The sequence below is a fragment of the Caretta caretta genome, chromosome 2 (genome assembly GCF_965140235.1).
Source record: "Caretta caretta isolate rCarCar2 chromosome 2, rCarCar1.hap1, whole genome shotgun sequence".
In the NCBI taxonomy this organism is placed as follows: Eukaryota; Metazoa; Chordata; order Testudines; family Cheloniidae; genus Caretta; species Caretta caretta.
Window position 1 is genome coordinate 260,155,956 of NC_134207.1, and position 26,366 is coordinate 260,182,321.

General features: G+C 39.8%; 1 protein-coding gene across 2 annotated transcripts in view; it reads left to right on the forward strand.

The window, feature by feature from the left end:
* The window catches only part of MINDY4 (MINDY lysine 48 deubiquitinase 4), a 95,315-nt gene that overhangs the window by 28,790 nt on the left and 40,159 nt on the right, over positions 1–26,366 (forward strand). For both annotated transcript variants that reach the window (XM_048837450.2, XM_048837449.2), the window contains exons 7-10: positions 13,843–13,901; positions 14,398–14,507; positions 16,354–16,470; positions 18,157–18,245. In XM_048837450.2, the coding sequence (XP_048693407.2) occupies positions 13,843–13,901; positions 14,398–14,507; positions 16,354–16,470; positions 18,157–18,245 (375 nt within the window). The remainder of the gene's footprint in view (positions 1–13,842; positions 13,902–14,397; positions 14,508–16,353; positions 16,471–18,156; positions 18,246–26,366) is intronic.

The window sequence follows — 26,366 nt, forward strand, 5'->3', positions numbered from 1 at the left end:
CGCATGAGGATGTTTCTTGAAATTATATGTAATTAGTTAACAGCAAGGAAGAGACAAAAATATTCCGGGATGGAGAAAGTCATGATTTTACAAAGATTTGTGATATTGACAAATCCTAGTATATTCAGAGCTTGATTCATCACTCTGTTAACTCCATTTAATGCTGGTAGCTCCATGGAAATCAGCAGAGATGCATCAGAGTACAACTGGTATAAAAGCCGGGTGAATCAGGCCCTCAGAGTTAAAATGGCTGCTCCTTTAACATATATTGTCTTTAAGGAAGACGGGGGAATCATACTGGCTTCAGTAAAGGATAAGGTTTCATCTTTAATTTTTGATTTCCTAGATTTCATTGATCAATGGTCCAGATTTAATGGTACATTTTTAAAATTTAATTTAATTTCCTTGTTAAAAACAATAAATGTCTTTCCAGGAAGGTTATATAATGCATATCGTTTACCCAAGAGTTATGAATGACTCCAATCCTTTCTGTCAGGCAACCCTGTGGATAAGTAGTTTTTCTAAGCATAATAAATATTTTTAAATGTGTTGTTTACCCAGTGTGCTGTAATGCTCTCTTGTTAAATATGTAACTTAATTTATCAGCTCGGACTGTTTTATCTAAAATAACTAAACCTGCTAATTAGCAAGCATTAATGCCATTATCCTACAAGCTGCTGAGTAATGACTGATGGGTCTCAAACTATGCTCTGAGAGGGTGTGGCCTGATTTGGATGACTGTGTAGTGGGGTCTAATCCAGATCCCACAGAAATCCAGTTGGCTTCATTGAGCATTGGATCAGGCCGTAGGGCCACACCAGCGTATGACAGGTTTGTTTGATGTTTCAAAAATGTGTTTAATTGTTCCCATAATAGGCAGGAGAGGATGAGCTTTACAATGGTAGCATTTATAGAAAAGGTCAGTTTAGTCTGGGTTCGGCGTTCAACATTAAAGCATTGCAATTAATGTAATTACTTGCACATGCTTCCTTTCTATCCTCTCTGAATTCCCAACCCAGCTTGTCTGTGTGGCCCCATGCTGTACCCTTTGCCATGAGAGTAGGCATGTGGCTTGATCCGCAGCTGACGTCAATGCTGCTGTGTGACTCCGCAGACAGGAAGCACTGTAAGAATAGGACAGTCAGCACCTCTCCACAGAGACTAAACATATCACCTCTACAGTACACTCAGCCTTGAGCCTGGGAATAAGTCTGCACTTGACTCTCTTAACTGGCAGCAAAGTGAACTGCTGTCAAACAAGATCAGGTCAATTTAGGAGTTATGGATTTAAATAGCCCACATTAATATTGCACTTGTTTTTTTTCAAATTAAAATGGGAAATAAACGACGGGAGAAAACCTTCAGCTATTTCAAATTGCATTGCTCCTTTCATAATGGAAAGTCTGGACTGGTAAGAAAAGCTCAAAGAAAGATTAGTAATCTATTGTGGCCTTTTGGTGCCAGTGGATTCATGGCACCAGATATGTCAACACAACATTTGTGCATGTTGCCATCTGCCCTTTCAATATTTTCCCAAAACTTCATAGGAAGAGGCTGTGTGCAATTATTGGAAATTATTAATTGCTTCTTCATTATATTTTATTTTTGGAAAGCGTATCAGACTGGAAGAGGACAATCGCATGGCCTAAAATGCAGTCAGTGAACAAGACAACTTTCTTAATCAGAGCACTGGAAACATGGTATCTCTAAAGCATACTGTATGTAAAGCAGAAAGGCGGTACACATTAATTTATGCACTTAGGGCTTTACACGTTTCCTTTTCAGTATGTCTGCTTGGGAACATCAGGTGTAACACATTAGGAAGGAGAATTAGTGCAAGAAATCACTGTCCCACAAGAACAATTCCATGTATGGCAGTAGCTCAAAGAGTGTGTTCTCCCAAAGCCTTACACCCCTTTTGATTACTTTAACAGGAGGTAAAGGCTATCTCTACAGAGCCTGTTCTCACCAATCAGCTATCATCTTTGTTTGGTTTTTATCATAACAAATGGAGATAAGAGAGCGTATCCGCATGGCCCCACAGTATGCCAACATTTTTATGGCTGACTTAGAACAACGCTTCCTCAGCTCTCGTCCCCTAACGCCCCTACTCTACTTGCGCTATATTGATGACATCTTCATCATCTGGACCCATGGAAAAGAAGCCCTTGAGGAATTCCACCATGATTTCAACAATTTCCATCCCACCATCAACCTCAGCCTGGTCCAGTCCACACAAGAGATACACTTCCTGGACACTACAGTGCTAATAAACGATGGTCACATAAACACCACCCTATACCGGAAACCTACGGACTGCTATTCCTACCTACATGCCTCCAGCTTTCACCCTGACCACACCACACGATCCATCGTCTACAGCCAAGCTCTGCGATACAACCGCATTTGCTCCAACCCCTCAGACAGAGACAAACACCTACAAGATCTCTATCAAGCATTCTTACAACTACAATACCCACCTGCTGAAGGGAAGAAACAGATTGACAGAGCCAGAAGAGGACCCAGAAGTCACCTACTACAGGACAGCCCCAACAAAGAAAATAACAGAATGCCTCTAGCCATCACCTTCAGCCCCAACTAAAACCTGTCCAACGCATCATCAAGGATCTACAACCTATCCTGAAGGACGACCCATCACTCTCACAGATCTTGGGAGACAGGCCAGTCCTTGCCTACAGACAGCCCCCCAACCTGAAGCAAATACTCACCAGCAACCACACAGCACACAACAGAACCACTAACCCAGGAACCTATCCTTACAACAAAGCCTGTTGCCAACTGTGCCCACATATCTGTTCAGGGGACACCATCATAGGGCCTAATCACATCAGCCACACTATCAGAGGCTTGTTCACCTGCACATCTACCAATGTGATATATGCCATCATGTGCCAGCAATGCCCCTCTGCCATGTACATTGGTCAAACTGGACAGTCTCTACGTAAAAGAATAAATGGACACAAATCAGATGTCAAGAATTATAACATTCAAAAACCAGTCGGAGAACACTTCAATCTCTCTGGTCACTTGATTAGAGACCTAAAAGTGACAATTCTTCAACAAAAAGTCTTCAGAAACAGACTCCAACGAGAGACTGCTGAATTGGAATTAATTTGCAAACTGGATACGATTAACTTAGGCTTGAATAGAGACTGGGAGTGGGTGGGTCATTACACAAAGTAAGGTTTTCTCCTCCCCTGCCCCGCCTGCTCTCCTGCTGGTAATAGCTCATCTTAAGTGATCACTCTCCTTACAGTGTGTATGATAACACCCATTTTTTCATGTTCAGTGTGTATATAAATCTCCCCACTGTATTTTCCACTGAATGCATCCGAAGAAGTGAGCTGTAGCTCACGAAAGCTTATGTTCAAATAAATTGGTTAGTCTCTAAGGTGCCACAAGTACTCCTTTTCTTTTTGCGAATACAGACTAACACTGCTGCTACTCTGAATTCGGTATTCAGTGTAAGCTCTCTTCATGTTCCTATTTCAGGTTGGACATTACTTTTCAGGAAGAGACTTCATTTGGCTAGAAACTGTTAGGTTAGATTGTCTGGGAGTGTTGAAAGTCCTAAGGTTTCTCACAGGAAATGTCAGGCCAGACACTTTCCACATCCTTAAAAACAAATGAAGGTCAAAAACTGAAGGAGTGGCTACTTTCTCCTAGACAAGCAAAGGAGAGAGTTCTTAAACCGCCCACACTGAGAAGACTCATGTGACTGTTAAATGCTGGGAACCCATTATTTAGGGTTGTCATTGCCACATGTACAATGGACAGTATCTTGAATGTGCCTTTATTTAATGTAAAGCAGTTTACCTCCCTTAGCTCTTCTGTTGGTCGCTACCGCCATTGTTTGAGTGTCTTAGGATATGTCTGCACGGCAACTGGAAGCAAGCTTCCCAGCCTAGGTAGACAGGCTTGTGCTAGCAGGGCTCAATCGGCTTGCTAAAAGCAGCAGTGTGAGCATTGCAGCTCAGGCTACTATATGTGGTGTTGGGATGCGAGGGAGTTCCAGTGTGGAAGTTTTAATTTGGAATTCTTTATTAGGAGTAGAATCTATAACTGAACTGCACCTTCAGCATGTTAGCTCCTTGTCCATATCCAGTGATAACTGTAGTTATTTATTGTACTATTTGTGGTGTTTAGATGTTGCTTGTAATTATTAGAATTGGGAGCATTGGCTGTTGGGAGTCTGAAAGGACAGGAAACAGGAAGAAGGGGGAGGAGTTGAGAGGCTGGGAGAGAGAACAGAGGGTGCAGCAGCAGCTTGGTAAAGAGGTTTCCACTTTGAAAATAAAGTCCTGTTGAAGCTTATTAGTACCTTGCCTGGTTGATACAACATTTTGGCGACGAGGATGAGTCTTCTGCCTCTGAACCCACCTGCACCCTTTCTGCAAAGCCCAGGTGAGCCTCCAATTGCTTTTACTACCTGGATCCATATGTTTGAGACTTATCTGCTTGCAATCAGTGCTACAGAGATTTCTGAAGTAAGAAAGTGTTCTCTGCTAATCCACTGCCTTGGAGCAGAAGGGCAGCTTATATTTCACACTTTTCCCCTTGCAGATGATAATAAAGAATTTTTTTGTGCCAAAAGTGAATGAAATAGCTAATCGCTACAGATTTCGCCAGCGTGAGCAGAAAGCAGGGGAAACTATAATGCAGTATATCGCTTCCCTAAGGAGTCTGATTGTAATTTGTGATTTTGGGAATATGGCAGATGAGATGATTAGAGACCAGCTCATTGAGAAAACAACCATGCTTCATGGAAGAGAATGCTTACTTGTAGAACCACAACTTACAATAGAAAAAGCAATAACCATTGCTTCTCAGATTGAGTCAGCTACAGCTGAAGCCAAAATAATGAGCATGGTTACAAGAGGCACAGTCCAGGCTGTGACTCCTTTGCAGAAAAGTTCACTACCACTGCAGACACACAATTGCAAGAGGAAAACTAATGAAAAACTACTGAATCAGCAAATTCAAAATACGGTAAAAGCATGCTTTCGCTGTTGATCCCCACAACACCTTGCAAGCTACACAGGATTTCCGGCAAAAGTAGCTCAGTGCAATCATTGCAAAAAGATTGGACATTTTGCCAAAGTATGTCACAGTAGCCAGTTCAATCAACAGGTCCATGCAGTTACAATACCAGATGTTACTGTGCTGAGCGTGGACAAAATCACTACTGCACATATTCCAGAACAGGTAAAGTGCACTGTAAACGTTTCCGCCATACCCTCAGGCAAACCACACTCTATTCAGCTAATGCTGGACACTGGCTCAGCAGTATCTGTACTACCTGATTCCATCTATCTGCGTTACTTTAAAGATGTACCTCTTACTGAACCCAAACTTCACTTGGTATGCTATTTGAAAAACCATATTCCAGTAAATGGTTGCCTGCCAGTAATAGTTACTTTTGGTGATTGCTGTGTAACTGCAGAGTTCTACGTTGTCCACAAAGGCACTCCTATCCTTGGCAGAGATTTAAATCTCAGGGTAGTTAATGGACAAATTGATCTTCCTCAGCAAAGCACTCTTGTGGTACGCACACCAGTTTCAGCTGGGACCCAACACCAGGTTGAGGAGAAACTCGGCTGTGCTTATGGGTTTCTGCATAAAGTTAAAATGCGGAATAATGTGATGCCTGTACGACAGAAGTTACGGCGCTTACCATTTTCAGTCAGGGAAGCTGTTTCAGAGGAACTCAGAAAACTTGTTCAAAAGGACATTATTGAAGAGATCAACTCCTCGGAATGGGTTTCACCTATAGTAGTGACACAGAAGAAGGGTGGAGGCATTCACCTTTGTGTGGACTTAAGAGAGCCAAATAAAGCTATTGTGATTGACAGCCATCCTCTTCCTCACATAGAAGAAGTATTTGCAGAACTCCGTGGAGCAAAGATGTCTTTTACTCTTGATTTGCAGAGCGCATACCACCAGGTTATGTTGCATGAAGATAGCAGAGACCTCACAGCATTTATTACACGAGGGACTATTTCGTTTTAAACGTGTTCCATACAGTCTCGCATCTGCCCCAAGTGCCTTTCAAAAAATGATGTCACTGATTCTGAAGAATCATCATGGAGTTCAGTGCTATCTGGATGATATTATCATGTTTGGAAATACTTCTGAGGAGCATGACAATAACCTGCAGTCTGCACTAAACTGCATCGGCACAGCAAGCCTCCAGCTCAATAGGTCCAAATGCAAATGTAGACAAATGGAACTCTCCTTTCTGGGGCATACAATTTCACAGGTTGGACTAAAACCTGATCCAGATCATATCCTGGCAATTTCAAATGCTCATCCTCCAGATTTGCAAACCTTACATTCCTTCTTGGGTCTTACCTCCTGGTATGCAAAATTCATTCCCAATTATGTTTCTGTCATTGAACCGTTACGGGAATTACTATGGAGAAGTTCAACCTTAGTGTGGACAACGGATGCACAAACTAGTTTTGAAACGGTGAAAGACTTGCTTGTACATAGTCCAGTACTTGCACTATTCAGTCCTGCATTGCCCACAATTGTAACTACTGATGCTTCTGACTATGGACTTGGGGTTGTTCTCACACAACTGCATGAGGACAACACAGAGAGGACTTCAAGGATACTAAGTAATGCTGAGAGAAAATATTCTACAGTCAAAAAAGAAACACTTGCTTGTGTCTGGGCTACTGAAAAAATGACAAACTTACCTGTGGGGCCGCAAGTTCAAGTTGCGCACAGACCACAGCCCTTTGACGACGTTGCTCACCACGAAAGGACTGGGAAGAGCAGGATACCGTATTGCTCGATGGTCTGCAAGACTGCTCTCTTTCAATTATGAACTGGAATATAAGCCTGAAAACCAAAATGTGGTCACTGATTGCCTTTCTTGCCTGCCTTTGCCTTCACCAGATGGTCCACCGGAGGATGAGGATGTAGTGGTTGAGCTTATTACAAGCACTCTTACTGCAGTTACAAGAGAACAATTTCAAGCTGCTTGTTCAGCGTGTCCAATTCAACAAAAACTATGGGAATTTCTGACAAAGAGATGGCCCAGTCACCCTAAAAACCTTGACCCAGTTTTGCTGCCTTATTTTAGAGTTTGGGATGAACTTTCTTTGTTTGATGGCTGTGTGCTACGAGGTACACACCGGCTCCTTGTGCCAGAAGAATTACAGTCAAAACTCATACACCTGGCACACAATACTCATCAAGGAATTGTCCAAACCAAACAAAGACTACGGGATCTGTATTGGTGGCCAGGGATGGACTCTCAAACTGAAGCACTTATAAAATCCGGTGTCACTTGCCAAATGCATGATAAGACAGCAGTGACATGTACCCCTCCATTACAGCCTGTTCCTCTTCCTGAATCTGCATGGGAAAAAGTGGTGATTGACATTGTAGGACCCTTTGATACTGCTCCAATTGACTGTCGTTATGCCATCACTTTAATAGACTATTTCAGTAAATGGCCTGAGGTAGCGTTTACATGGCAAATCTCTTCTGCTACAGTAATTAAGTTCCTCTCTTCAGTTTTTAGCAGGGAAGGTAACCCCAAAGAACTGGTTTCAGATAATGGTAGTCAATTTACTTCCCTGGAGTTTGAAACTTTTCTAGCAGAGAGGAACATTTTACACAGAAGGTCATCCCTATATTACCCTCAAGCCAATGGGGAAATCGAATGGTTTAACAGAAGTTTGAAAGAGAGTTTGCAAACGGCTAAACTGGAAGGGCAATTGTGGATACCCTTCACTACTGAGTTGTTGCAAGCATACTGGGCTACACGACATGCCACAATGCAAAGATCACCCGCAGAGTGCATGGGAAACAGATGAATACTAAACTGAATATTGCTGGATTGTTAAAGGCACGACCTAATGCCCTAAACGAGGATGATGTGAGAAAAACAGTTGAACAGAACCAAGCAAAATCTAAAGCTTTCACAGACAAGCGTCGGGGTGCTAAGGAACCAAAGTTTGAGTGTGGTTCCTTCGTTAGAATATGAAAACCTGGAATTTTACACAAAGGGGACCATAAATTCACAGCTCCTCTTAAAATCATAGAGAAGAAGGGACCTTACGCCTATCGATTTTCTGATGGGCGGGTATTGAATGCTTCTTATCTTGCACCTGCCTATGCACCAAGAGGAGATTATGCCAACACCCAGTCTGCATTGGATGATTTCACCGTAGTACCAACACAACAAGACATTGCACTGGAACCGGGGCTTGAGAGACGGCCTGTCAGACCCAGACGACCACCTGTCTGGACTAGAGACTATGTTATATAGTATCTACAGTGTTTTCAGTGTAATATTTCTGCCAACAGTATAGTGTCTTGTTTCATATTTGTTCCTGTGGCTAGAACAATAATGTTTATTTTAATTGGAAAAGTTTCTTAAGAGAGGAGGGAATGTGGTGTTTAGACGCTGCTTGTAATTATTAGAATTGGGAGCACTGGCTGTTGAGAGTCTGAAAGGACAGGAGACAGGAAGGAGGGGGGAGGAGTTGAGAGGCTGGGAGAGAGACAGAGGGTGCAGCAGCAGCTTGGTAAAGAGGTTTCCACTTTGAAAATAAAGTCCTGTTGAAGCTTGTTAGTACCTTGCCTGGTTGATAAAATGCTATTGTTACAAATTGTAATTAGTTATCTGCATTAAAACACGTTATTCAAGAAAGCCTGGCATACCGTGCAATCCATATTGCTCAATAGAACTGACCTGTCATCATTATTTACCACTTCTCGAATTTTTGTGTCATCTGAAAACTTTGCCAACAGTTATTTAGTTTTCTTCTAAATCATTGATAACGATATTGCTTTACGTTGGATCAAGAACAGATCCCTGTGGTATACCACTAGAAATGCCCCATTAGATGATGACTCCCCATTTACAATTACTTTTGAGATTTATCAGTTAGCCTGTTTTAATCAATTTAACCTGTGCTATGATGATTTTGTATGGTGCTAATTTTGAATCAGAATTTCATGCTATACTCAATCCGATGATTTTCAGAAGTATATTATGTTAACAGAGTTATCATTGTCACCAAAACTTGCAATTTCATAAAAAAACTATATTGAGTTTATCTGACCAGACTTGTTTTCCATAAAACCATATTGACTGGCATTAATTATGCTGCCACCCTTTAGCTCTTTACTGATTGCATCCTGTATAAGTCTTTCCATGATTTTTCCCAGAATCAATGTCACTCTCACCAGCCTATATATACATGGGTCATCCCATTTACCTTTTAAAAATATTGGCACAAAATACATTAGTTTTTTTCCCAGTCCTCTGGAATGTCTTCTAGCCCAATGTAATAATATAATATTGAATATATAATTGTATTGATTACTTAAGAATTTCCAGTTATCCCTTTGAGGGGTGACAGGTTCTTGTCCCAAGATCAGACCCAGTTTTATAAAATTACTAGATAGTTGGGAACCCCAATGTGCACAGTTGCAACACTCACACTATAGGAACTCTTCTGTATTTCCAAATATTTTATTAATACTTTTAGCAAGGTCACAAGCACTCTAACTCAATAAGGTAGATAGAGAGACTATAGAATGTACCTCTACACATCCATATACTCACACCATGCCTTGCAGGATGACCTGAAATGTTAGCCATTATCTTCCTCCTCCTCATCACCTTCCTCCTCATCACGAGTGGCCATCATTCTGGTTCCTTCCAAGGGCCACATTTCTCTCTCTCTTCTACCGCGTCAGGCTGGGATGCGACTTTTATGATATATTGCGCTGACACCACTATATCTAATGCATACTCAGTAAGAGGTTCTCCCCTTTTCCTTATTTGTATTTTCTCATCCTACTAATGCTGAAAGAAAAGGAGTACTTGTGGCACCTTAGAGACTAACCAATTTATTTGAGCATGAGCTTTCGTGAGCTACAGCTCACTTCATCGGTTAGTATATTGCTACATGTACTACCATGTCAACTCATGATCATACCCATCACCCCTTGCTTAAGCAGATGTTGGGTTATTACTTCTATGTTCCTTGTGGTGGCACTTACTGGAACATTCTACTTCCTACTATTGAGCAAGGTCTCCCTAGTTCCTAAAATCTAAAGGTAACAGTTGATCTATGCCATGGGTTATGGCCTATTTAACAACACTTATGCTAACTCACATTTCATCTAATGTCTTACAGGGTATTGTATGTATGTATATAGATATCTTCTTACTATATGTTCCATTCTATGCATCCGATGAAGTGGGCTTTAGCCCACGAAAGCTTATGCTCAAATAAATTTGTTAGTCTCTAAGGTGCCACAAGTACTCTTGTTCTTTTTAAGTTTCTTGCGTTATAGCTGAATATAACGAAAACAGATAAATATAATGACGGCAAGGCAGTGAATATAATAAAGGCAAGCTAGCTCTATGGGCTCCAGTCTCCAGTATCACAAGAATGGAATGAGGGCTGTATACTTCTATTGTACTGTGTGTACAGCAACAGAACAGTATACAACCCTAGGATTGTTTCAGAACCTGTAGGAATTCTTCTGAATCTCTACGTTATTTCAGAGGCAAGATGTAAGTACCGTGCAAGAGCTGCAGAATGCGTTAAATTGACAAGGAAACTATGGTTTTCCAACACAGTTAGTTATTCTGAACTAGCTGGTGACCATTGCTTATTTTATAAGCACGTTTGTTTCTTTGACCTCCAGCATAGGTTAATATAAATAGGAAACCATAGAGGACACATGCCTTATTGTGCAGAGGGAAGAACTTTCTCTGAGTTTGGTTATCCTATGTAAACAACGTTTTCTATGCATGGAGATGAGATAGGAATGTTCAAATATTTGGAGAAAGTACAGTATGGTATATTTATAATACATATTTTCTTCCTGCCTCATTTTTCTGACATGACGGATGACTTCCTCCTTGCAAAGCGCTTTAATTGTATGATATTATATGCACAATAAATGTTCCTGGAATAGTGGCCATCTGTTGAAGTGGAAATAACAGTAAAAGTTCTGACGAAGTTTCAAGTAACTTAAGAAGGGAGCTCACAAATAATCTCCACCTGCAAAAATACCCTTCTGTGCAGGAAAACATCCTACGTGGATCTGTGCTTTTGGTGCTTTCCCCAGTGATATACGCCTTGGAAGTTCTCTGAGATCATCCATTTAGACTTTCTTTCAGTTCTTTCAGTGGTGGGTCTATGTATTTTTTCATTTGCAATTGCTTTCAGGTTGGGGATTTTTTGGGAGAAGAGGAGTTTGGGAGAGGAAAGAGTCAGAATATTAATTTAACCTGTTTCTAGTCCTTTCTGTTTCAAAAGGCAGTCAGATACTAAGGTGATTGGGCACATTATAAGAGCCCAGATGGAAGGATGGTCTTGTAGTTAAGACCATGGATGGAGATCTGGGTTCAATTTCTAGTTCTGCCACACACACCTTGTGTGGCCTTGGGCAAGTCACTTAACTCTTCTGTGTTTCAGTTTCCCATCTATAAAAATAGGGATAATAATACTTCCATACCTTTAGAGTATTTTAAAGAGGATAAATTTATTAATGTTTGTGTGGAGCACAGATACTATGGTTGTAGAGCCCATAAAAACTATATATAGAGAGAGATAGAATGTAAATGCTGATGCAAGAATGCATGATAGGCTCCTTCTAAAGGGGGATAGAACATGACCAGTAAACCCTATCCTTCCATTTCAGACTGCCATTGGCAGCATTTGGCAGTCATCATCTCCAATAATCCTAGTCTGTAATCTCTGTAATATATCCTGTTACCTTTGTGGCTCAATTCATGATCAAATCTTCGACCTGGGACATGGTGAAGTGCAATGTAATGTAAACGGGGTTGAGTGGCTTATTTTGGTGACACACACACACTCTTTTAAGTGTAAACAATGCTGATGTAGATAGGAACAATGACTTGCTCACCAAAAAGTACACCAAATGACACTTTTTGTAACTTTCCTTTATATCCAAACCCTATCTGTATTGTGATCTCAGCTTTCAGAGGTACTGTATGTGTAAGACTGGACCCAAAGGGCTTGACCTTGGAAGGAAAAACATTCTTGCTAGGAAGCCAGGTGGAATAGTTGCAATCTCAGAAATAAAAATAAAAAAGCATGTTATTGCTGTAAGCGTGGTTCAGTGACTTCAGTATTCCGTTGAAACACATTCTGTGCGTAAACACTGATTTTATTGGGACCCTCCACCTGACCAGTAAGTATGAAAATATTAGCAAGTAACGCAGAAAAAAATAAACTGAAAAGAATGATGGAAACCAATATTAGTAAGATCTGTTAGAATGTACTGTAATTTACTTGACAGTGGTTAGTCCGCTGGTGTGCTGAGACCGTTGCCCATCATGCTAACCAAGACTGTTTCATTGTGTCCTTGTGCTCCCCTGTCCCGCTGCATCCATCTGAGGTCTCTCATCTTATCCTTTGATTGTAATCTCACTGGGACAGGGTCTGTGGTTTTGTTCTGTTTCTATAGAGCACCCAGCACAGTGGGGTTCTGGTCCATGATTATCACTTCTAATGCATAATAAATACCACCACTACTACTAACTGTATTTTAAAATACACTGTAGTAAAAAGTACTGCTATTTTCCACTGTAGCTCAGAATCTTTTAGTATGTTGCTATGCATATTTGCTCTCAACCCACATACTTAGATCTCAGGACTGATCTCATGAACATTAATTATTTTACTTTGACTTACTAGTAATATGGGTGATTCATTTCCTGCTGTAGAGTGTCTGTTTGTTGTGACTCTGCGTGCTGCCAGATTTAGTTGAATCAATCCCTTAATGCTTTTGTGAAGAAAAACAGCATGGTAGTTCCTACTTTTAAGTTCTAGAAAGGCTTGTAAAGGAAAAAGGTGCCAGAAGGTTTTCAGACTGGAAAAGTCCTGAGTGTGGTGTGCATGTGTGTTCTGCTTTCATTCATCTTCTTTCACATAGTGAAAAAAGGAAATTAAGTTAATGGAAAATATGTGATATGGCTGCAACTGTTGCCATAATAATAATGTGCATAGAAAGAGTGTTTCTGAGGAAGTGATTCCATACAGTTTTTGAAAGGACTGTCATTTGCAACACAGTTCCAAACAAAAGACGGATGAAAAATGGTTCAGTGTTATTATTTTGAAAAAAAAATAATCCTCTTTAACAGCGACAGTAGGAAACTTTTCCTCGGACTGTATACCCTTTGGTGTGAATTCAGTGGGAGCAACAAGCCTGTGCTACCTCTGAAAATCCGACTGATATTTAGGAGTCTAACTTCACAGCCAAGTTTGAAAAAATTAGCTTTGATCATCATTTACTTATTTCTATAAACATTTAACTTGTTGATGACACAAACAAGGCCAGTATGTGAGCCAGCACAATTTATATCCCACTGAAATTTTATTTTAAGGATTTAAGTTGGATTTAAGTGGTCCATAGGCCTCATGCAGGAGTGAATTTCACTCCATGGGTCCCAATCCTGCAAGCTGAGTTGTGGGCACCCAAAGATTGTACTCATGCAGAGCACCACAGACGTCAGTTGAGATTCCATGAGGGTGTAGTCCTGCCCATGCATATGAACTTGCAGGATCTGATCCACAGGGGAGTTACATTTAGTGATACAAACTGATTGCATTATGTTGCAATGTGCAGACTGCTATTCTGGCTTTAGTGATTGTCTATATACTATATAGAATGCCATATACTTCTGTGAAAAATTTGATTTTGCCCTAATAAGGTATGGTGGTTTATACATTGTTTAACTTAATCTTCTATATTGCTTTTTCATTAAATGTGAACCTTTGGTAATTTGTTCTTTAATTCATTTTAATTTAGAAAGACTCCATCATCCATATCCAATAAAAGTGACCAGATGAAAAATGTCCTAGAACTAGGTATGTCATGTCATGCTTCGCTTTGGTCTGTCTCTCATATTTTTCACAGCAAATAAAACTTAACAGCAATGTGCATAATGGTCTGTTTTTGATCAAGTCTTAGTTGATTCAGGGTGCAGACAGTTGTGTTTTAATTTCCTAGATAAGATTGTGTGCTTGCTTCAATCCCAGTTTAACTTTTAGATGCCAGGCCAAAAAAGTGCAACTAGCACTTAGGAAATTTAAACAAACAAATAAACCGCTTTCATTTAATTGACCTTTGAACAAATTTAATACTAAATTATTGGGGCATAAGAAACAGTGGCTCTCATGATCTAATTTGTATCATTACTTTTCAGAGTGGCACCGTACTCGTAACTTTTTAAAGATCAGAGGTATTAAAGTTGCATCTGTCATTATGATCAACCACTAGCAGTGGGTTACTTGGTGGTATTGGAGGGCAGAATTTGGTTTACCAGACAACATTCTGCATATTACAAGGTTTCTTCTCTTTCAGTTGATTTCGATGATGAAGCAACCACTGGGGAAGTTAGTAGGATCCCAGAACTTTCAACGCTGTATACACTTGAAATAGTATCAAAGGCAATTGATATTTCCCTAGCAAAAGTAAGACACATGTATGATGATAAACACAAAATGATGCATTAAAACCTGTTATTTTTATTGAGTAAGCCAAAGCTACAATAGGTTTTGTTTTTTACATTTAGTGCATCTGAGATTCATAATCCAGTAAATCCTAATTATCATTAAAATTGTATTTTTACATTCCTTTATTAATGGTTCCAGTCAACTGTGCTTCTTTGACTTGTTCTAATTTTTAATCAGTTATTTCAAAAGTGGTATTTTAAGGGGGGGGTTAGAATGGGGAAGGAGGACTACTGGGGTCTCTTATTGATATTCCACTGACTTCTATGTGACCTTGGGCAACTCACACTCCTCCATCCTTCATTTTATGTATTTGTAAAATGGTAATAATTGTATTTTCCTTCCTCACAGTTATATTGTAAGGCTTCATCCATCAGTTATTTTTTGTAGAGTGCTTCAAGATCCTTGGATGAAGTGCACTATACAGGTGCAATGTATTGTTATTATTTCATAGAATATGTTTGCAGCTGAGAAACCTCACAAACAAGTACAAAATAAGAATTTATTTTCCCCATTTCACTTGGGGCCTAATCCAATGTCACTGAAGTCAGTGGAAAGACTCCCAATTGATTGACTTTAGTTCAAGGTAAATCAGGCCCTTGGTGTGTTGGTATTGTATCTTTATGAGTGGAAAAATGTAGACTTGCTCATTAGCACACCTGGGTTATCACTAGTTGCAGACAAACTGGTTTGAATAAAATAAGAGTTATTCTGTACCTTCATCTCTCTCTCTCTAACAGAAACAAATTTACGTGTTTACCTATCCTCCAAACCAAACCTTTCATGAGGTTTAGAGTAATTTGATTCATTTTATTCCCTAGTGCTCCCTCCATTTTCTCATGCATCTTTATCTCTTTTATTTTGGGCAGAAGCAGAAGTATCTAAAAACCATGTGAAGGGCTATTCTTATAGTACTGTACTTCCCACTCAGCCAGAGCTAAAAAGCACTACAAATCTCATGAGAACGATTCCCAACCTGATTCCTAGACCAAAGCAGTCTGAATAAGTATCCAAACACTGAAGGAGTCTGATTCTTACTTACATCCATTTACACTAGCATAAAGAAAAGGAGTACTTGTGGCACCTTAGAGACTAACCAATTTATTTGAGCATAAGCTTTCGTGAGCTACAGCTCACTTCATCAGATGCATTCATTCATTGACTTCAGTGAAGCTGCTCCTGATTGGGGTCAACAGTCCAAATTTGGTTGGGGCTAGTATCTGAATTTGACAGTTTGTTACATGTCCCAAGACAAGTGTTATTCAAAATTTTGAACAACATCGGTCTCAGACCACCACCTTTGGTAGGTGAAACAGATTGTCTATTCTACATACTGTGCCAGCTAAGGTAATTCTTTCACAGCTTATATTTTATCCCATTGGATGATATCTTTTATTGGGATGTGGGAAATTGAAAACTCTTCAATAGAAGACCATAGCGATAATCTTTTTTTTTTAACCAGTAGTACATATTATTCCTCTCGTAGTTAAGTTTGAGGCTGTCTTCTGTGAACATTTCAAGAAGCACCGTTTATCCAATGATCTACAGAAAAAAGCTCATAATGCTGAGCAACACATAGCATTATGTGTTGAAGGAACATTGCAGGAAAAGGAAAAAATGACTCCTTTTCAGTGGAATTGCCCTGCTATTTACAGTATTTATAAAACAAAAATTAAAAGGGTGGTTATATAGAGTTAGTAATTATCCTGCCACATGCCTCCATTCTTATAAATTATGGAAAGAAAATATACCTATTGGATTTGTTTTTAAAATGAGAGCTTTTTTCCCTTTTTCTTTTTTTTTGTAGGAAATAAAAAATCTTTTGTTTGGCTCAAGCCTTTGTTGCTTCAGTGAAGAATGGAAAATACAGAACTTTACATTTAATAGTATACCACAGCTAAAATATGGCATCGTGCAAAAAAAGGTACAGTAGATGACTTCCTTAAAAGCTCAATGATCTTTACCTTTAACCTAAAGTTTCCAGAAGTTGTGTGTTACCTTAATAAAAGAAGCCATCCTTCGTTAAAAGATATTCCTTTTTCTTTTTCATCACTGGTTAATGAATGGAATTTTACTTCAGAAATCTTCAAAATAGCTAAATCTTGTAAGGAAAGTTGGGCTAGATGGAAAACTTCAGAAGAAAACTCAGGGTGCACCAGGAAGTATGGGGAATCAGTAGGTGACATTTATTCCTTTAAGTCAATCCTGAACCATTGCTTTAGGAAACACTCTGCTAGAAGAGGTGCCATCACCTTGAGGTCTAGAACATCTTTGGCCATTAAAGTTCCTATGGAGACCAAGAGAAGGGGAGTAAACCCTGGAATTCTTGTTACATTTGTAAATTTCAAATGGATACTGTATTTTTCTCTTCACTTCCTAACTTGACTTCACTTAACTGGTTGTATAGTGATGCTTTACAGTGTTAGTTTCTCTGTTTCACTTCAGTTGTTAAACTGTAGTAGTTCTGAGTGATATTAAACAATTGCTGTGTTTCATGTAAACTTTTAATATTGGGAGCTTTCCTTGACAGACTGAAATAAACCCTGCTGTTTTCCGCAAGTCAGTTTTCCAAAGATTCACTCATTAGTTATTTAAATGATTTATTGAGAGAGTGAAGAAAAAGTTAAGTTTCTCTGCTGTATATTTGTTCTGGACTAAATGCATTTATTATCTATTATTTATATTGTGGTAGCACCTAGGGGCCTCATTTGGGGCATGGGGCCCCATTGTGCATGGCGTTGCACATACCAATAATAAGCAACAAAATGAAGTTGTTAACTAGATAAAAATTGCATAACTGGATGCAGTTTAAAATGTGAGCTTGTGATGGGCCATGCCTCTCTAGGACTTTGGCAGAAGAGTAGATTGAAGCCTTTTATATTCTTTAAACAGTGTTGTGGCTGACCTGTGTTTGATAATGGTCTAAGATGGCAGATCACATTAATGCACAAGGTTATAAAGGGTTGGCTCATATATTTAAGTATGAACCTGGACTTGAGAACAGTAACATATGCAGAGAGAGGGGCTTTTCATCTTCCCATGACAGTGTCTGAATCAAGCCCATTTAGCACACAACTTCTCTCTCTCCCTGTTACTCTCCGTGGGTGAAATTCTTCCCTGTGTAGAGGGCCCACACTAGACATATGCACCACTGAAACCCTATTTTGAGAGTTTGTATGGGATTTAATTCATGAATTGATGGCGGGGGGGGGGGGGGCTGGCTCTGCCTAGGGGTTAATTTCACCCAGTAGGAATATAGACCTTCAGGTTTTTTTTCATCTTCAGACAAGGTGCATGTTCAAGGGGCATTAGGAGGAATATTTTTGCTTGATGGTGGAGTAGATAAAACTCCTGTCCTTGGCTTCAAAGATGTCTGTACGGTATGTTCTAGGGACTTTCAGACAAAACACAGAGGAAACAGAACCTCAATTAGTAATGCTGACTTTTCAGTGGCTTCAAAAAGCAGCAAAATGCTGCAAATTCAGTAAGCAAAACAGATAGATCAAAGGATGGCTTTAAACTTGAATGAAAACATAAGGGTTGTGAAAAGTTCTCACCAGCATCAAACAGTGCTAGTTGTTTTGTTCATCCAGTGTATTATTCGCTTTAGGGAGGCCCATGTGGAGTATTGGTCGCAGTTCAAGCCTGTGTCCTGCAACAACTTCTCTTTGGAGACAGTAACAGAAACAGCGATGTGCGGTGAGTCAACAGCTGACACAAGAAATATTTTCCATTCTAAATTAAACTAAAACTTTATCTTAGTGTGGCCAGAAAAAAGCCTTTCTAAGCTTGGCCCTCTTGCCCTTGCATTTGTATCCAGAAGAGAGAAAGTGCCAACGGCTTTACTTGTTCTTCTTGAGGCTAATAGAAGTTGCCTTTAAACAGTGGATTTTAAAGGCTAGCTTTTCATTAACATACTAGTTTTTTGTGATTAACCAAGAACCGTTCTAAAAAAAGAAACCCTAAATTATGGCCAGCATCAGTTACTGAACCTGCGGAGTCCCATGGTGAAGCAATGATTTCAAAGAGAATGCAATCATGTATTGTAAGACCATGCTATGCATGGGGTCTTTCATGGCAATATAAAATCCCAATGAACTTGCAAAAAGTTAGTCATACCAGCTCTTTTCCTTTCTAATTTTACACAGCTAAAGTCCCTAATGGGGTTTAAAAACTGTGTATGTCTTTTAATTACTTTACAGAAAAGTTACAGGATATTCATAGCATCAAGGGAAAATTACTTGCTATGTTCTAATAAACTCAGTGAACGCAGCATTTTTGTCTGTGCTAAAGAGACAAATCTTATTCACTGTGGGATTTTATCCTAGTGGGATTTTCATAAGCACATGGACACCTAATTCCCATTAATTTTGATGGGATTTCTGCACCTAGACACTTTTGAAAAGGTTTTAGTGCCTGTCTGCATCTTTAGGTGCCTAAACACCGTTAAAAATGGTCTCTTAGCCCCTTTCTCTACTTGTGGACAGAAATTCTGGCCCCATTAGGACTTCACTCTGGCCTTGTAAATGGCCATGTACACTTAAAGTGAGTGTAAGTGTAATTTACTTCCACTTTAAAATTCCCTTTCCTTGCCGGAATTGTGTAATGGGACAAAGGACTTTTTACATGAGAAAGAGAATCTGCACCAATATATGCAGATTCTTGTGGAAACTATGTGATATCTGTTAAGATTTTCTGCAGTGATTCTTGATGATGTAATATACAATTTTGAGTGTTTCAAGGGCCAAAATTATGATTTGACATAAAATGGGAGAGAATTAGCAGTTAAACTGTTCTGTGAACAATTCTGGATCTCCACTCCTAAATCTCAGGGGGTATGTCCTCAAAGTGAAACAGTGATTGCACATGTCTCTAATTGCTGGAGACCTGGGTTCAAATTATATGTTAGTCTAAAATTAAAAATCTATTTTTGGATCTTATTTTATTCCTCATCTGTCCTAAAGACACCATTAGTGCATAGATGGGCATAAGTCAGCACTGCTAGCCAACTAATCTCAACATAGGCCCAAAATGAAAATACCAGAGGCCAAATTCTGCCCATTGTCACACTGGTGTAAATCTGCAAATCAATTATTAGTTCCTCACCTTCACTCCCACAGCTGTGAAGGAAAAAAAAGTTGAGGTTTGGGAGCTACCCCATTGTATTTTATACCCTCTCGAAAACAGGCTGAGCCTTATACGTTGGATGGGACTAAAATTCTCTCTCTCTCTGTTTCTCAACTAAACAAAAAAATGTTGAACATGCAAAAATTACATTGGTACGTTCCCAAATGTCAAATGATGTTTGTGATCCCTATCCTATTATATTTAGATTCTTATACTGCACTCACCTCCACAGCATCAGCTCAAAAAGAGCTCCACAAGAATCAGCATTTAGCAGATAATGGTTCAGTCCCATCATTCTTGAGTAGATAGTAACATAACAGTAATATCTGGAACTTGAGAGGTCATCGCTCTTTAGAATATTGCCAGCTCGAGAAGCCCCACACTTGCTAATCTGTCTGTTGTACTATACCTGGCATTGTACTTGGATATGATCGAGGTATATAAAATCATGAGTGGTGCAGAGAAAGTGAATAAGGAAAAGTTAATTACTTGTTCCCACAGTATAAGAACTAGGGGCCACCATATGAAATTAAATGGCAGCAGGTTTAAAACAAATAAAAGGAAGTTCTTCTTCACACAGCGCACAGTCAACCTGTGGAACTCCTTGCCTGAGGAGGTTGTGAAGGCTAGGACTATAAAAGGGTTTAAAAGAGAACTGGATAAATTCATGGAGGTTAAGTCCATTAATGGCTATTAGCCAGGATGGGTAAGGAATGGTGTCCCTAGCCTCTGTTTGTCAGAGGGTGGAGATGGATGGAAGGAGAGAGATCACTTGATCATTACCTGTTAGGTTCACTCCCTCTGGGGCACCTGGCATTGGCCACTGTTGGTACACAGGATACGGGGCTGGATGGATCTTTGGTCTGACCCGTATGGCCATTTTTATGTTCTTATGTATAATATTTAGGCATCAGATTCAAAGCTGGTGGAGTGCTTGAAAGAAATGTCCAGCAGAGGGAAGAATCAGAGATGAGCCTGGTGCTGACCTTTTAAAACATTCTTTTTAACCACAATCTTTGTTTGTTTAACTTCACTTTTCTCAGTAATCTCTTTATGACACTAGTGTGAAATTAGTGCTCTAATGATATGATATCAGTTAAGGCATTTTAATTGTTTTGTCATTTGAAAATATTACACTTTAATGGAAAATATTATTTTGATTTGTCTTTAGATAAAGAATATTCTGTTTGAATATATATATATATATATATATATATATATATTTCAATTTGTCTTTTTCTGATAAAAACAACTTCACTATCTGACAGCTATCTCAAATCCCTAATCTAGGTTACTTAGGCAAACATATACTGTGAATACACACACACACACACACACACACGCAGTATACACGGTAGCCTATTTTAAACTCAGTTGAATAGATTTTTAAATGTAAGCCTCATTTTATTGAGGGATATTGTCAAGCTCTTGGGCACAACTTCCCTGGTTCATCCTTTCATTAAATTTCATAACGGAGACTGCACCGTGCAAATGTGGGTTTCGAAATAGGCTGTTTGGTAGCTTTACTAGGAAAAAGGGAATTCTAACTGGAGATGATAAGGCAGAGACAGCTATTGCTGGGGTAGCAAATTCTTGTATGTATACATGTATTGTCAGAGGTGGCCCTTATTTCTAATATTTATGAGGTACCGATTAATATGTCTTTAAGGATATGTGTATGCTGGAGTTGGCAGCGTGATTACAACACATGTAGCTATACCCAACCTCACTTTGATTTATCTAGTGCAGCTAAAAATAGCAGTGGGCGATGAGGCACCATGGACCCCAGTACAGACTAGGAATACAAATACCCAGGGTACCAGGAAGGCCTGTGCTGAGTCTCGTGTCACTGCATCTTCACTGCTCTTTTTTAGCCGTGCAACCTAGATTAAAGTTAGCGTGCGTATACCTGCACGAACTGCATTCACACCTCTGATTACAGTTAGAGACAGTCAGTGTCATAGAAAAAAGAATGTAAAACATTAAAATCAAATAAAGAACCAACTCTCCCAACCTATCCAAACTAAAGTAACCCTGCTTTCAAAGGTAGGGATCCCTGGCACAAGAATCAACCCCATAATCATGAGGAAGCCACCTTACCAGGTGAAAAGGACTGATTCCTCACTGACAGATAGAATGGGGATGGAAAGACATGAGACACAGTAAACCAAGAGAACCGGGGAGAGGCCCCTAAAACCCTCAGGGATGAGTCTCTTGCAGGGCATGTGATTTGAATCATCCAAGGCAGCCAGTGAATGATTCTGGCAGACCACTTCTGGGAGAGAGTTCCAAACAAACAGGGTGTAAAATCATGTTAGTTCCACAATTTTTGTTATTTTGTTTCTTCATTTTTTCTCAATTCTTCCAGAAGAGCATATCTGTCCATAGCTCCACCAGCTAGCCTCTCGTTCAGAACAGACTTATTAAAATACACAGTGATCGACCATGTTTTACATTGTGGTGCCATGCTCCAGTTTGGACAAGGAGACAGGAAATTTCCTGAATTGTAGAAGGGACTATGTCTGGTTCATCGTATTAGAGAATATGAGGGAAATATAACAGAAATCATTTCTTTCTCAATGCAGTGAGAACAAAAATTAGTTTCAATGGAGGGGGAAATTATTAACACATTGCAAATTGATGACATCTGACATATAGGTCAACTAAGAAATCAACTCAGGGGTGGCTCAAGCACTGGCTAAAGGAGCATTAAGAAATATGTAACAGTCTATTGTCTTTCAGATATGATGGTATATTTTTGAAGACAGTTTCTAACCTTTGTTCATATTGTAGATATCTGACACCACCATGAGGCTTAAATTCAGTTTTAGAGTTTATTGCGTAGGCATCTCCTTTGGAGTCAGTAAAGGATCATTTTCTGACCATGAGGACCAGGAACCTAATTTCATCTTGGAGATCAATGGGAAATCTTCCTTCTTTTTCTGGGGCTAAATGTGGCCCAGAACATTTAAGAGGCTTGGGGTTTCATGTTTAATGGAAAAATGGAGTCTGATATTTGGTAGTTTACAAAAAGGAGAGCAAGAAAGATTCAGCGGTTAGGATGCTGTCCTTGTTCTTAGGAGATGAGGGTTGAATTCCCAGCTCTTCAGACTTCTTTAGGGAAGTCACAGCCAGATTTTTAATAGTTTTTCGGTGCCTAATGGGATTTTCAAAAGTGCCTAAGCAGGTTAGATGCCTAAGTCCATCAATTAAATCAATGGGAATTAGGTGCCAAACCTCCTTAGGCATCTACTGCATCTTTGGGCACCTACACACCTTTGAATATCTGGTCCTTCGTTTCACTGTCTCTCAATTCCCCATTTGTAAAATGGGAATAATAGCACTTCCCTAACTTACAGGATGGTTGTGAGGGGCTCAGATATTAGGGTGATGGCAGCCATATAAGTACCTAAGATAGATTTTTTGCTTTAAAGTGGCTTCTCCCAGCCCTGTTTATCTGGAAATTGTTCTCCTCTCCTCGTTTTTCTCATCCTCGTCATTCTAAAAGATTTTATTTTCCCCTATTTTGTGTATGAGAAGGACGGACGAAGTATGAAGAAATTCCCAAAAGAATTCTGGTTAACAGGCAAACGCTTTATCTTTATGGGCAGAAACAAAAAAGGCCTTCAGGCATGTAAAACTTGAATAGCGAGATGGGTTGTTTTATTCATGAGAGAGGCATATTTTTCTTCAGATGTGTCTGCCTAGAGTGGAAGCTGATTCTTGATCAGAAAAGGACAAGAGTCTCCATGGTTGAACTGTGTAAATAAACATCTTTTTCTAACGTACCTGCCTTTTCAAGGTGGTGACTGCTTCACATCAAGCACTAGGCTTCAGATTTCTTCTAGCTACATGAATAAAATAATGGATTTTCTTATTGTTCCTTTACCTCCTCCATCCACTGAATATAATTTTGGCACTGCCCACAAATACCTGAACAACTCAGCTAGGCTACAAGAACATGTGAAAAGGCTATGGGCACATTTTTTTTAACCTGAGTTCTCTCATCTATTAGTTCAAATGCCCCACGTCCTCAGAGAGGGAAGAGTTTTCTCACTAAACATTATATTCCAGGCAGACATAGAACTTAAAAATCTGTTTTTTAATTTTTATTGGTTGATGTTTAGTGTTTTGAATTATTAGATCTTTTAATTCAAGTGCTGCAAATGTTTTTTTTACCTCATCTCTCAGGCTGGCAGTGCTCTAAGACTGATATTGTCTAAAGCTCAAAGAGGGCACCGTTAAAACCAGTGGAGAAAGACTCCAAACTTCCCATTTGGGAGGGTGTATTATCTAGTAGTTAGAGCAAGGGGCTAGGAGTCAGGACCCCTAGGTTCTATTCAGAGGTCTGCCAGTTTCTCAATTTACAACTTTTGGTCCTATAATCACTTAACCTCTCTGTGCCTCAGTTTAATTAGAATCATAGAATATCAGGGTTGGAAGAAACCTCGGGAGGTCATCTAGTCTAACCCCCTGATCAAAGCAGGACCAACCCCAACTAAATCATCCCAACCAGAGTTTTGTCAAGCAGGGCCCTAAAAACTTCTAAGGATGGAGATTCCACCACCTCCCTAGGTAACCCATTCCAGTGCTTCACCTCTCTCCTAGTGAAATAGTTTTGTCTAATATCCAACCTAGACCTCCCACACTGCAACTTGAGACCATTGCTCCTTGTTCTGTCATCTGCCACCACTGAGAACAGCTGAGCTCCATCCTCTTTGGAACCCCCCTTCAGGTAGTTGAAGGCTGCTATCAAATCCCCCCTCACTCTTCTTTTCTGCAGACTAAATAGGACCAGTTCCTATAACTCATGTGCCCCAGCCCCCTAATCATTTAGTTGCCCTATGCTGGACTCTCTCCAATTTGTCCACATCCTTTCTGTAGTGGGGGCCCCAAAACTGGATGCAATACTCCAGATTTGGCCTCACCAGTGCCAAATAGAGGGGAATAATCACTTCCCTCGATCTGCTGGCAATGCTCCTACTAATGCAACCCAATATGCCATTAGCCTTCTTGGCAATAAGGGCACATGTTGACTCATATCCAGCTTCTCATCCACTGTAATCCTCAGGTCCTTTTCTGCAGAACTGCTGCTTAGCCAGTCGGTCCCCAGCTTGTAGCAGTGCATGGGATTCTTCCGCCCTACGTGCAGGACACTGCACTTGTCCTTGTTGAACCTCATCAAATTTCTTTTAGCCCAATCCTCCAATTTGTCTAGGTCACTCTGGACCCTATCCCTACCCTCCAGCTTATCTTCCTCTCCCCCAGCTTAGTGTCATCTGCAAACTTGCTGAGGGTGCAATCCTTCCCATCATCCAGATCATTAATGAAGATGTTGAACAAAACCGGCCCCAAGACCAACCCCTGGGGCACTCCACTGATACCGGCTGCCAACTAGACATGGAGCCATTGATCACTACCCGTTGAGCGCAATGATCTAGCCAACTTTCTAGTCCCCTCATAGTCCATTCATCCAGCCCATACTTTTTTAACTTGCTGGCAAGAATACTGTGGGAGACCATATCAAAAGCTTTGCTAAAGTCAAGGCATATCATTCACTGCTTTCCCCATATCCACAGAAGGCAATCAGGTTGGTCAGGCATGAATTGCCCTTGGTGAATCCATGTTGACTGTTCCTGATCACCTTCCTCTCCTCCAACTGCTTCAAAATGGATTCCTTGAGGACGTGCTCTATGATTTTTCAAGGGATTGAGGTGAGGCTGACCGGTCTGTAGTTCCCTGGATTCTCCGTCTTCCCTTTCTTAAAGTTGGGCATTATATTCACCTTTTTCCAGTGGTCCAATTCATCTGTAAAACTGGAATAATATTGCTTACCTATCTCAAGGGGTATTGTGAGACTTAGCAAATAATTTTTGTAAAGAGCTTAGAGATCCTTTGGTGAAAGGTGCTGCACAAATGCAATGTATTTTATTTACAGCACATGACATTGTAAATAAAGTCAATTAGTAGATAAGGATTTTCAGGCTTAGGCTTCAAGCCAACAAAAGCTAAATCATTCAGAGTTAGGACTGAAATGAAATTTGAAGGCCTTTTTTGACTATAAAGCATATTCAGCATATAAAACAATCATATCATAGAATGTAGAGATGGAAAAGATATATAAAGACACCTGGTCAAACTTCCTGCCAGTGCAAGATTAGTCCCCAAGGGACAGTTACTTGTATTTTGAGTTAATTTTAAATGTGCCTACTGATGGAGTTTGTACTGCTCCCCCTAGAAGTTTAATCCATAGCCTATTACTGTAGATCTCACTGTCTAAAAGTATTTCCCACTATCCAGCCTAAATTGGCTGTCTTGATTTTTGCCACTTTATTCCTAGTTATAAGCTTTTATATTATGCTAAATAATTCTCTGCCTCATTACTTGACATCCTTTATCATGATCCCTCCACCCAGTCTTTGCTTCACCAGGCTCCACATGCTAATGTATGTGAATCTTTCCTCGTAAGTGAATTGTAAAAAAACAGAGACTGCCCTTTAAAGTTAAACCTCCAGAATTAAAGAAGTTAGTGTTTATCATGCATAGTGTACTAGGCATGTTCTAGCAGTGCAAAGAGAATGTCCTGCGTGAGGCAACTCTACTCATTGATTTTACTCATTTAGTCTCAGATTCTCAAAGGTATTTAAGTACATAACTCCCTTTGACTTCAATGGGATTTAGGTGCCTAAATAC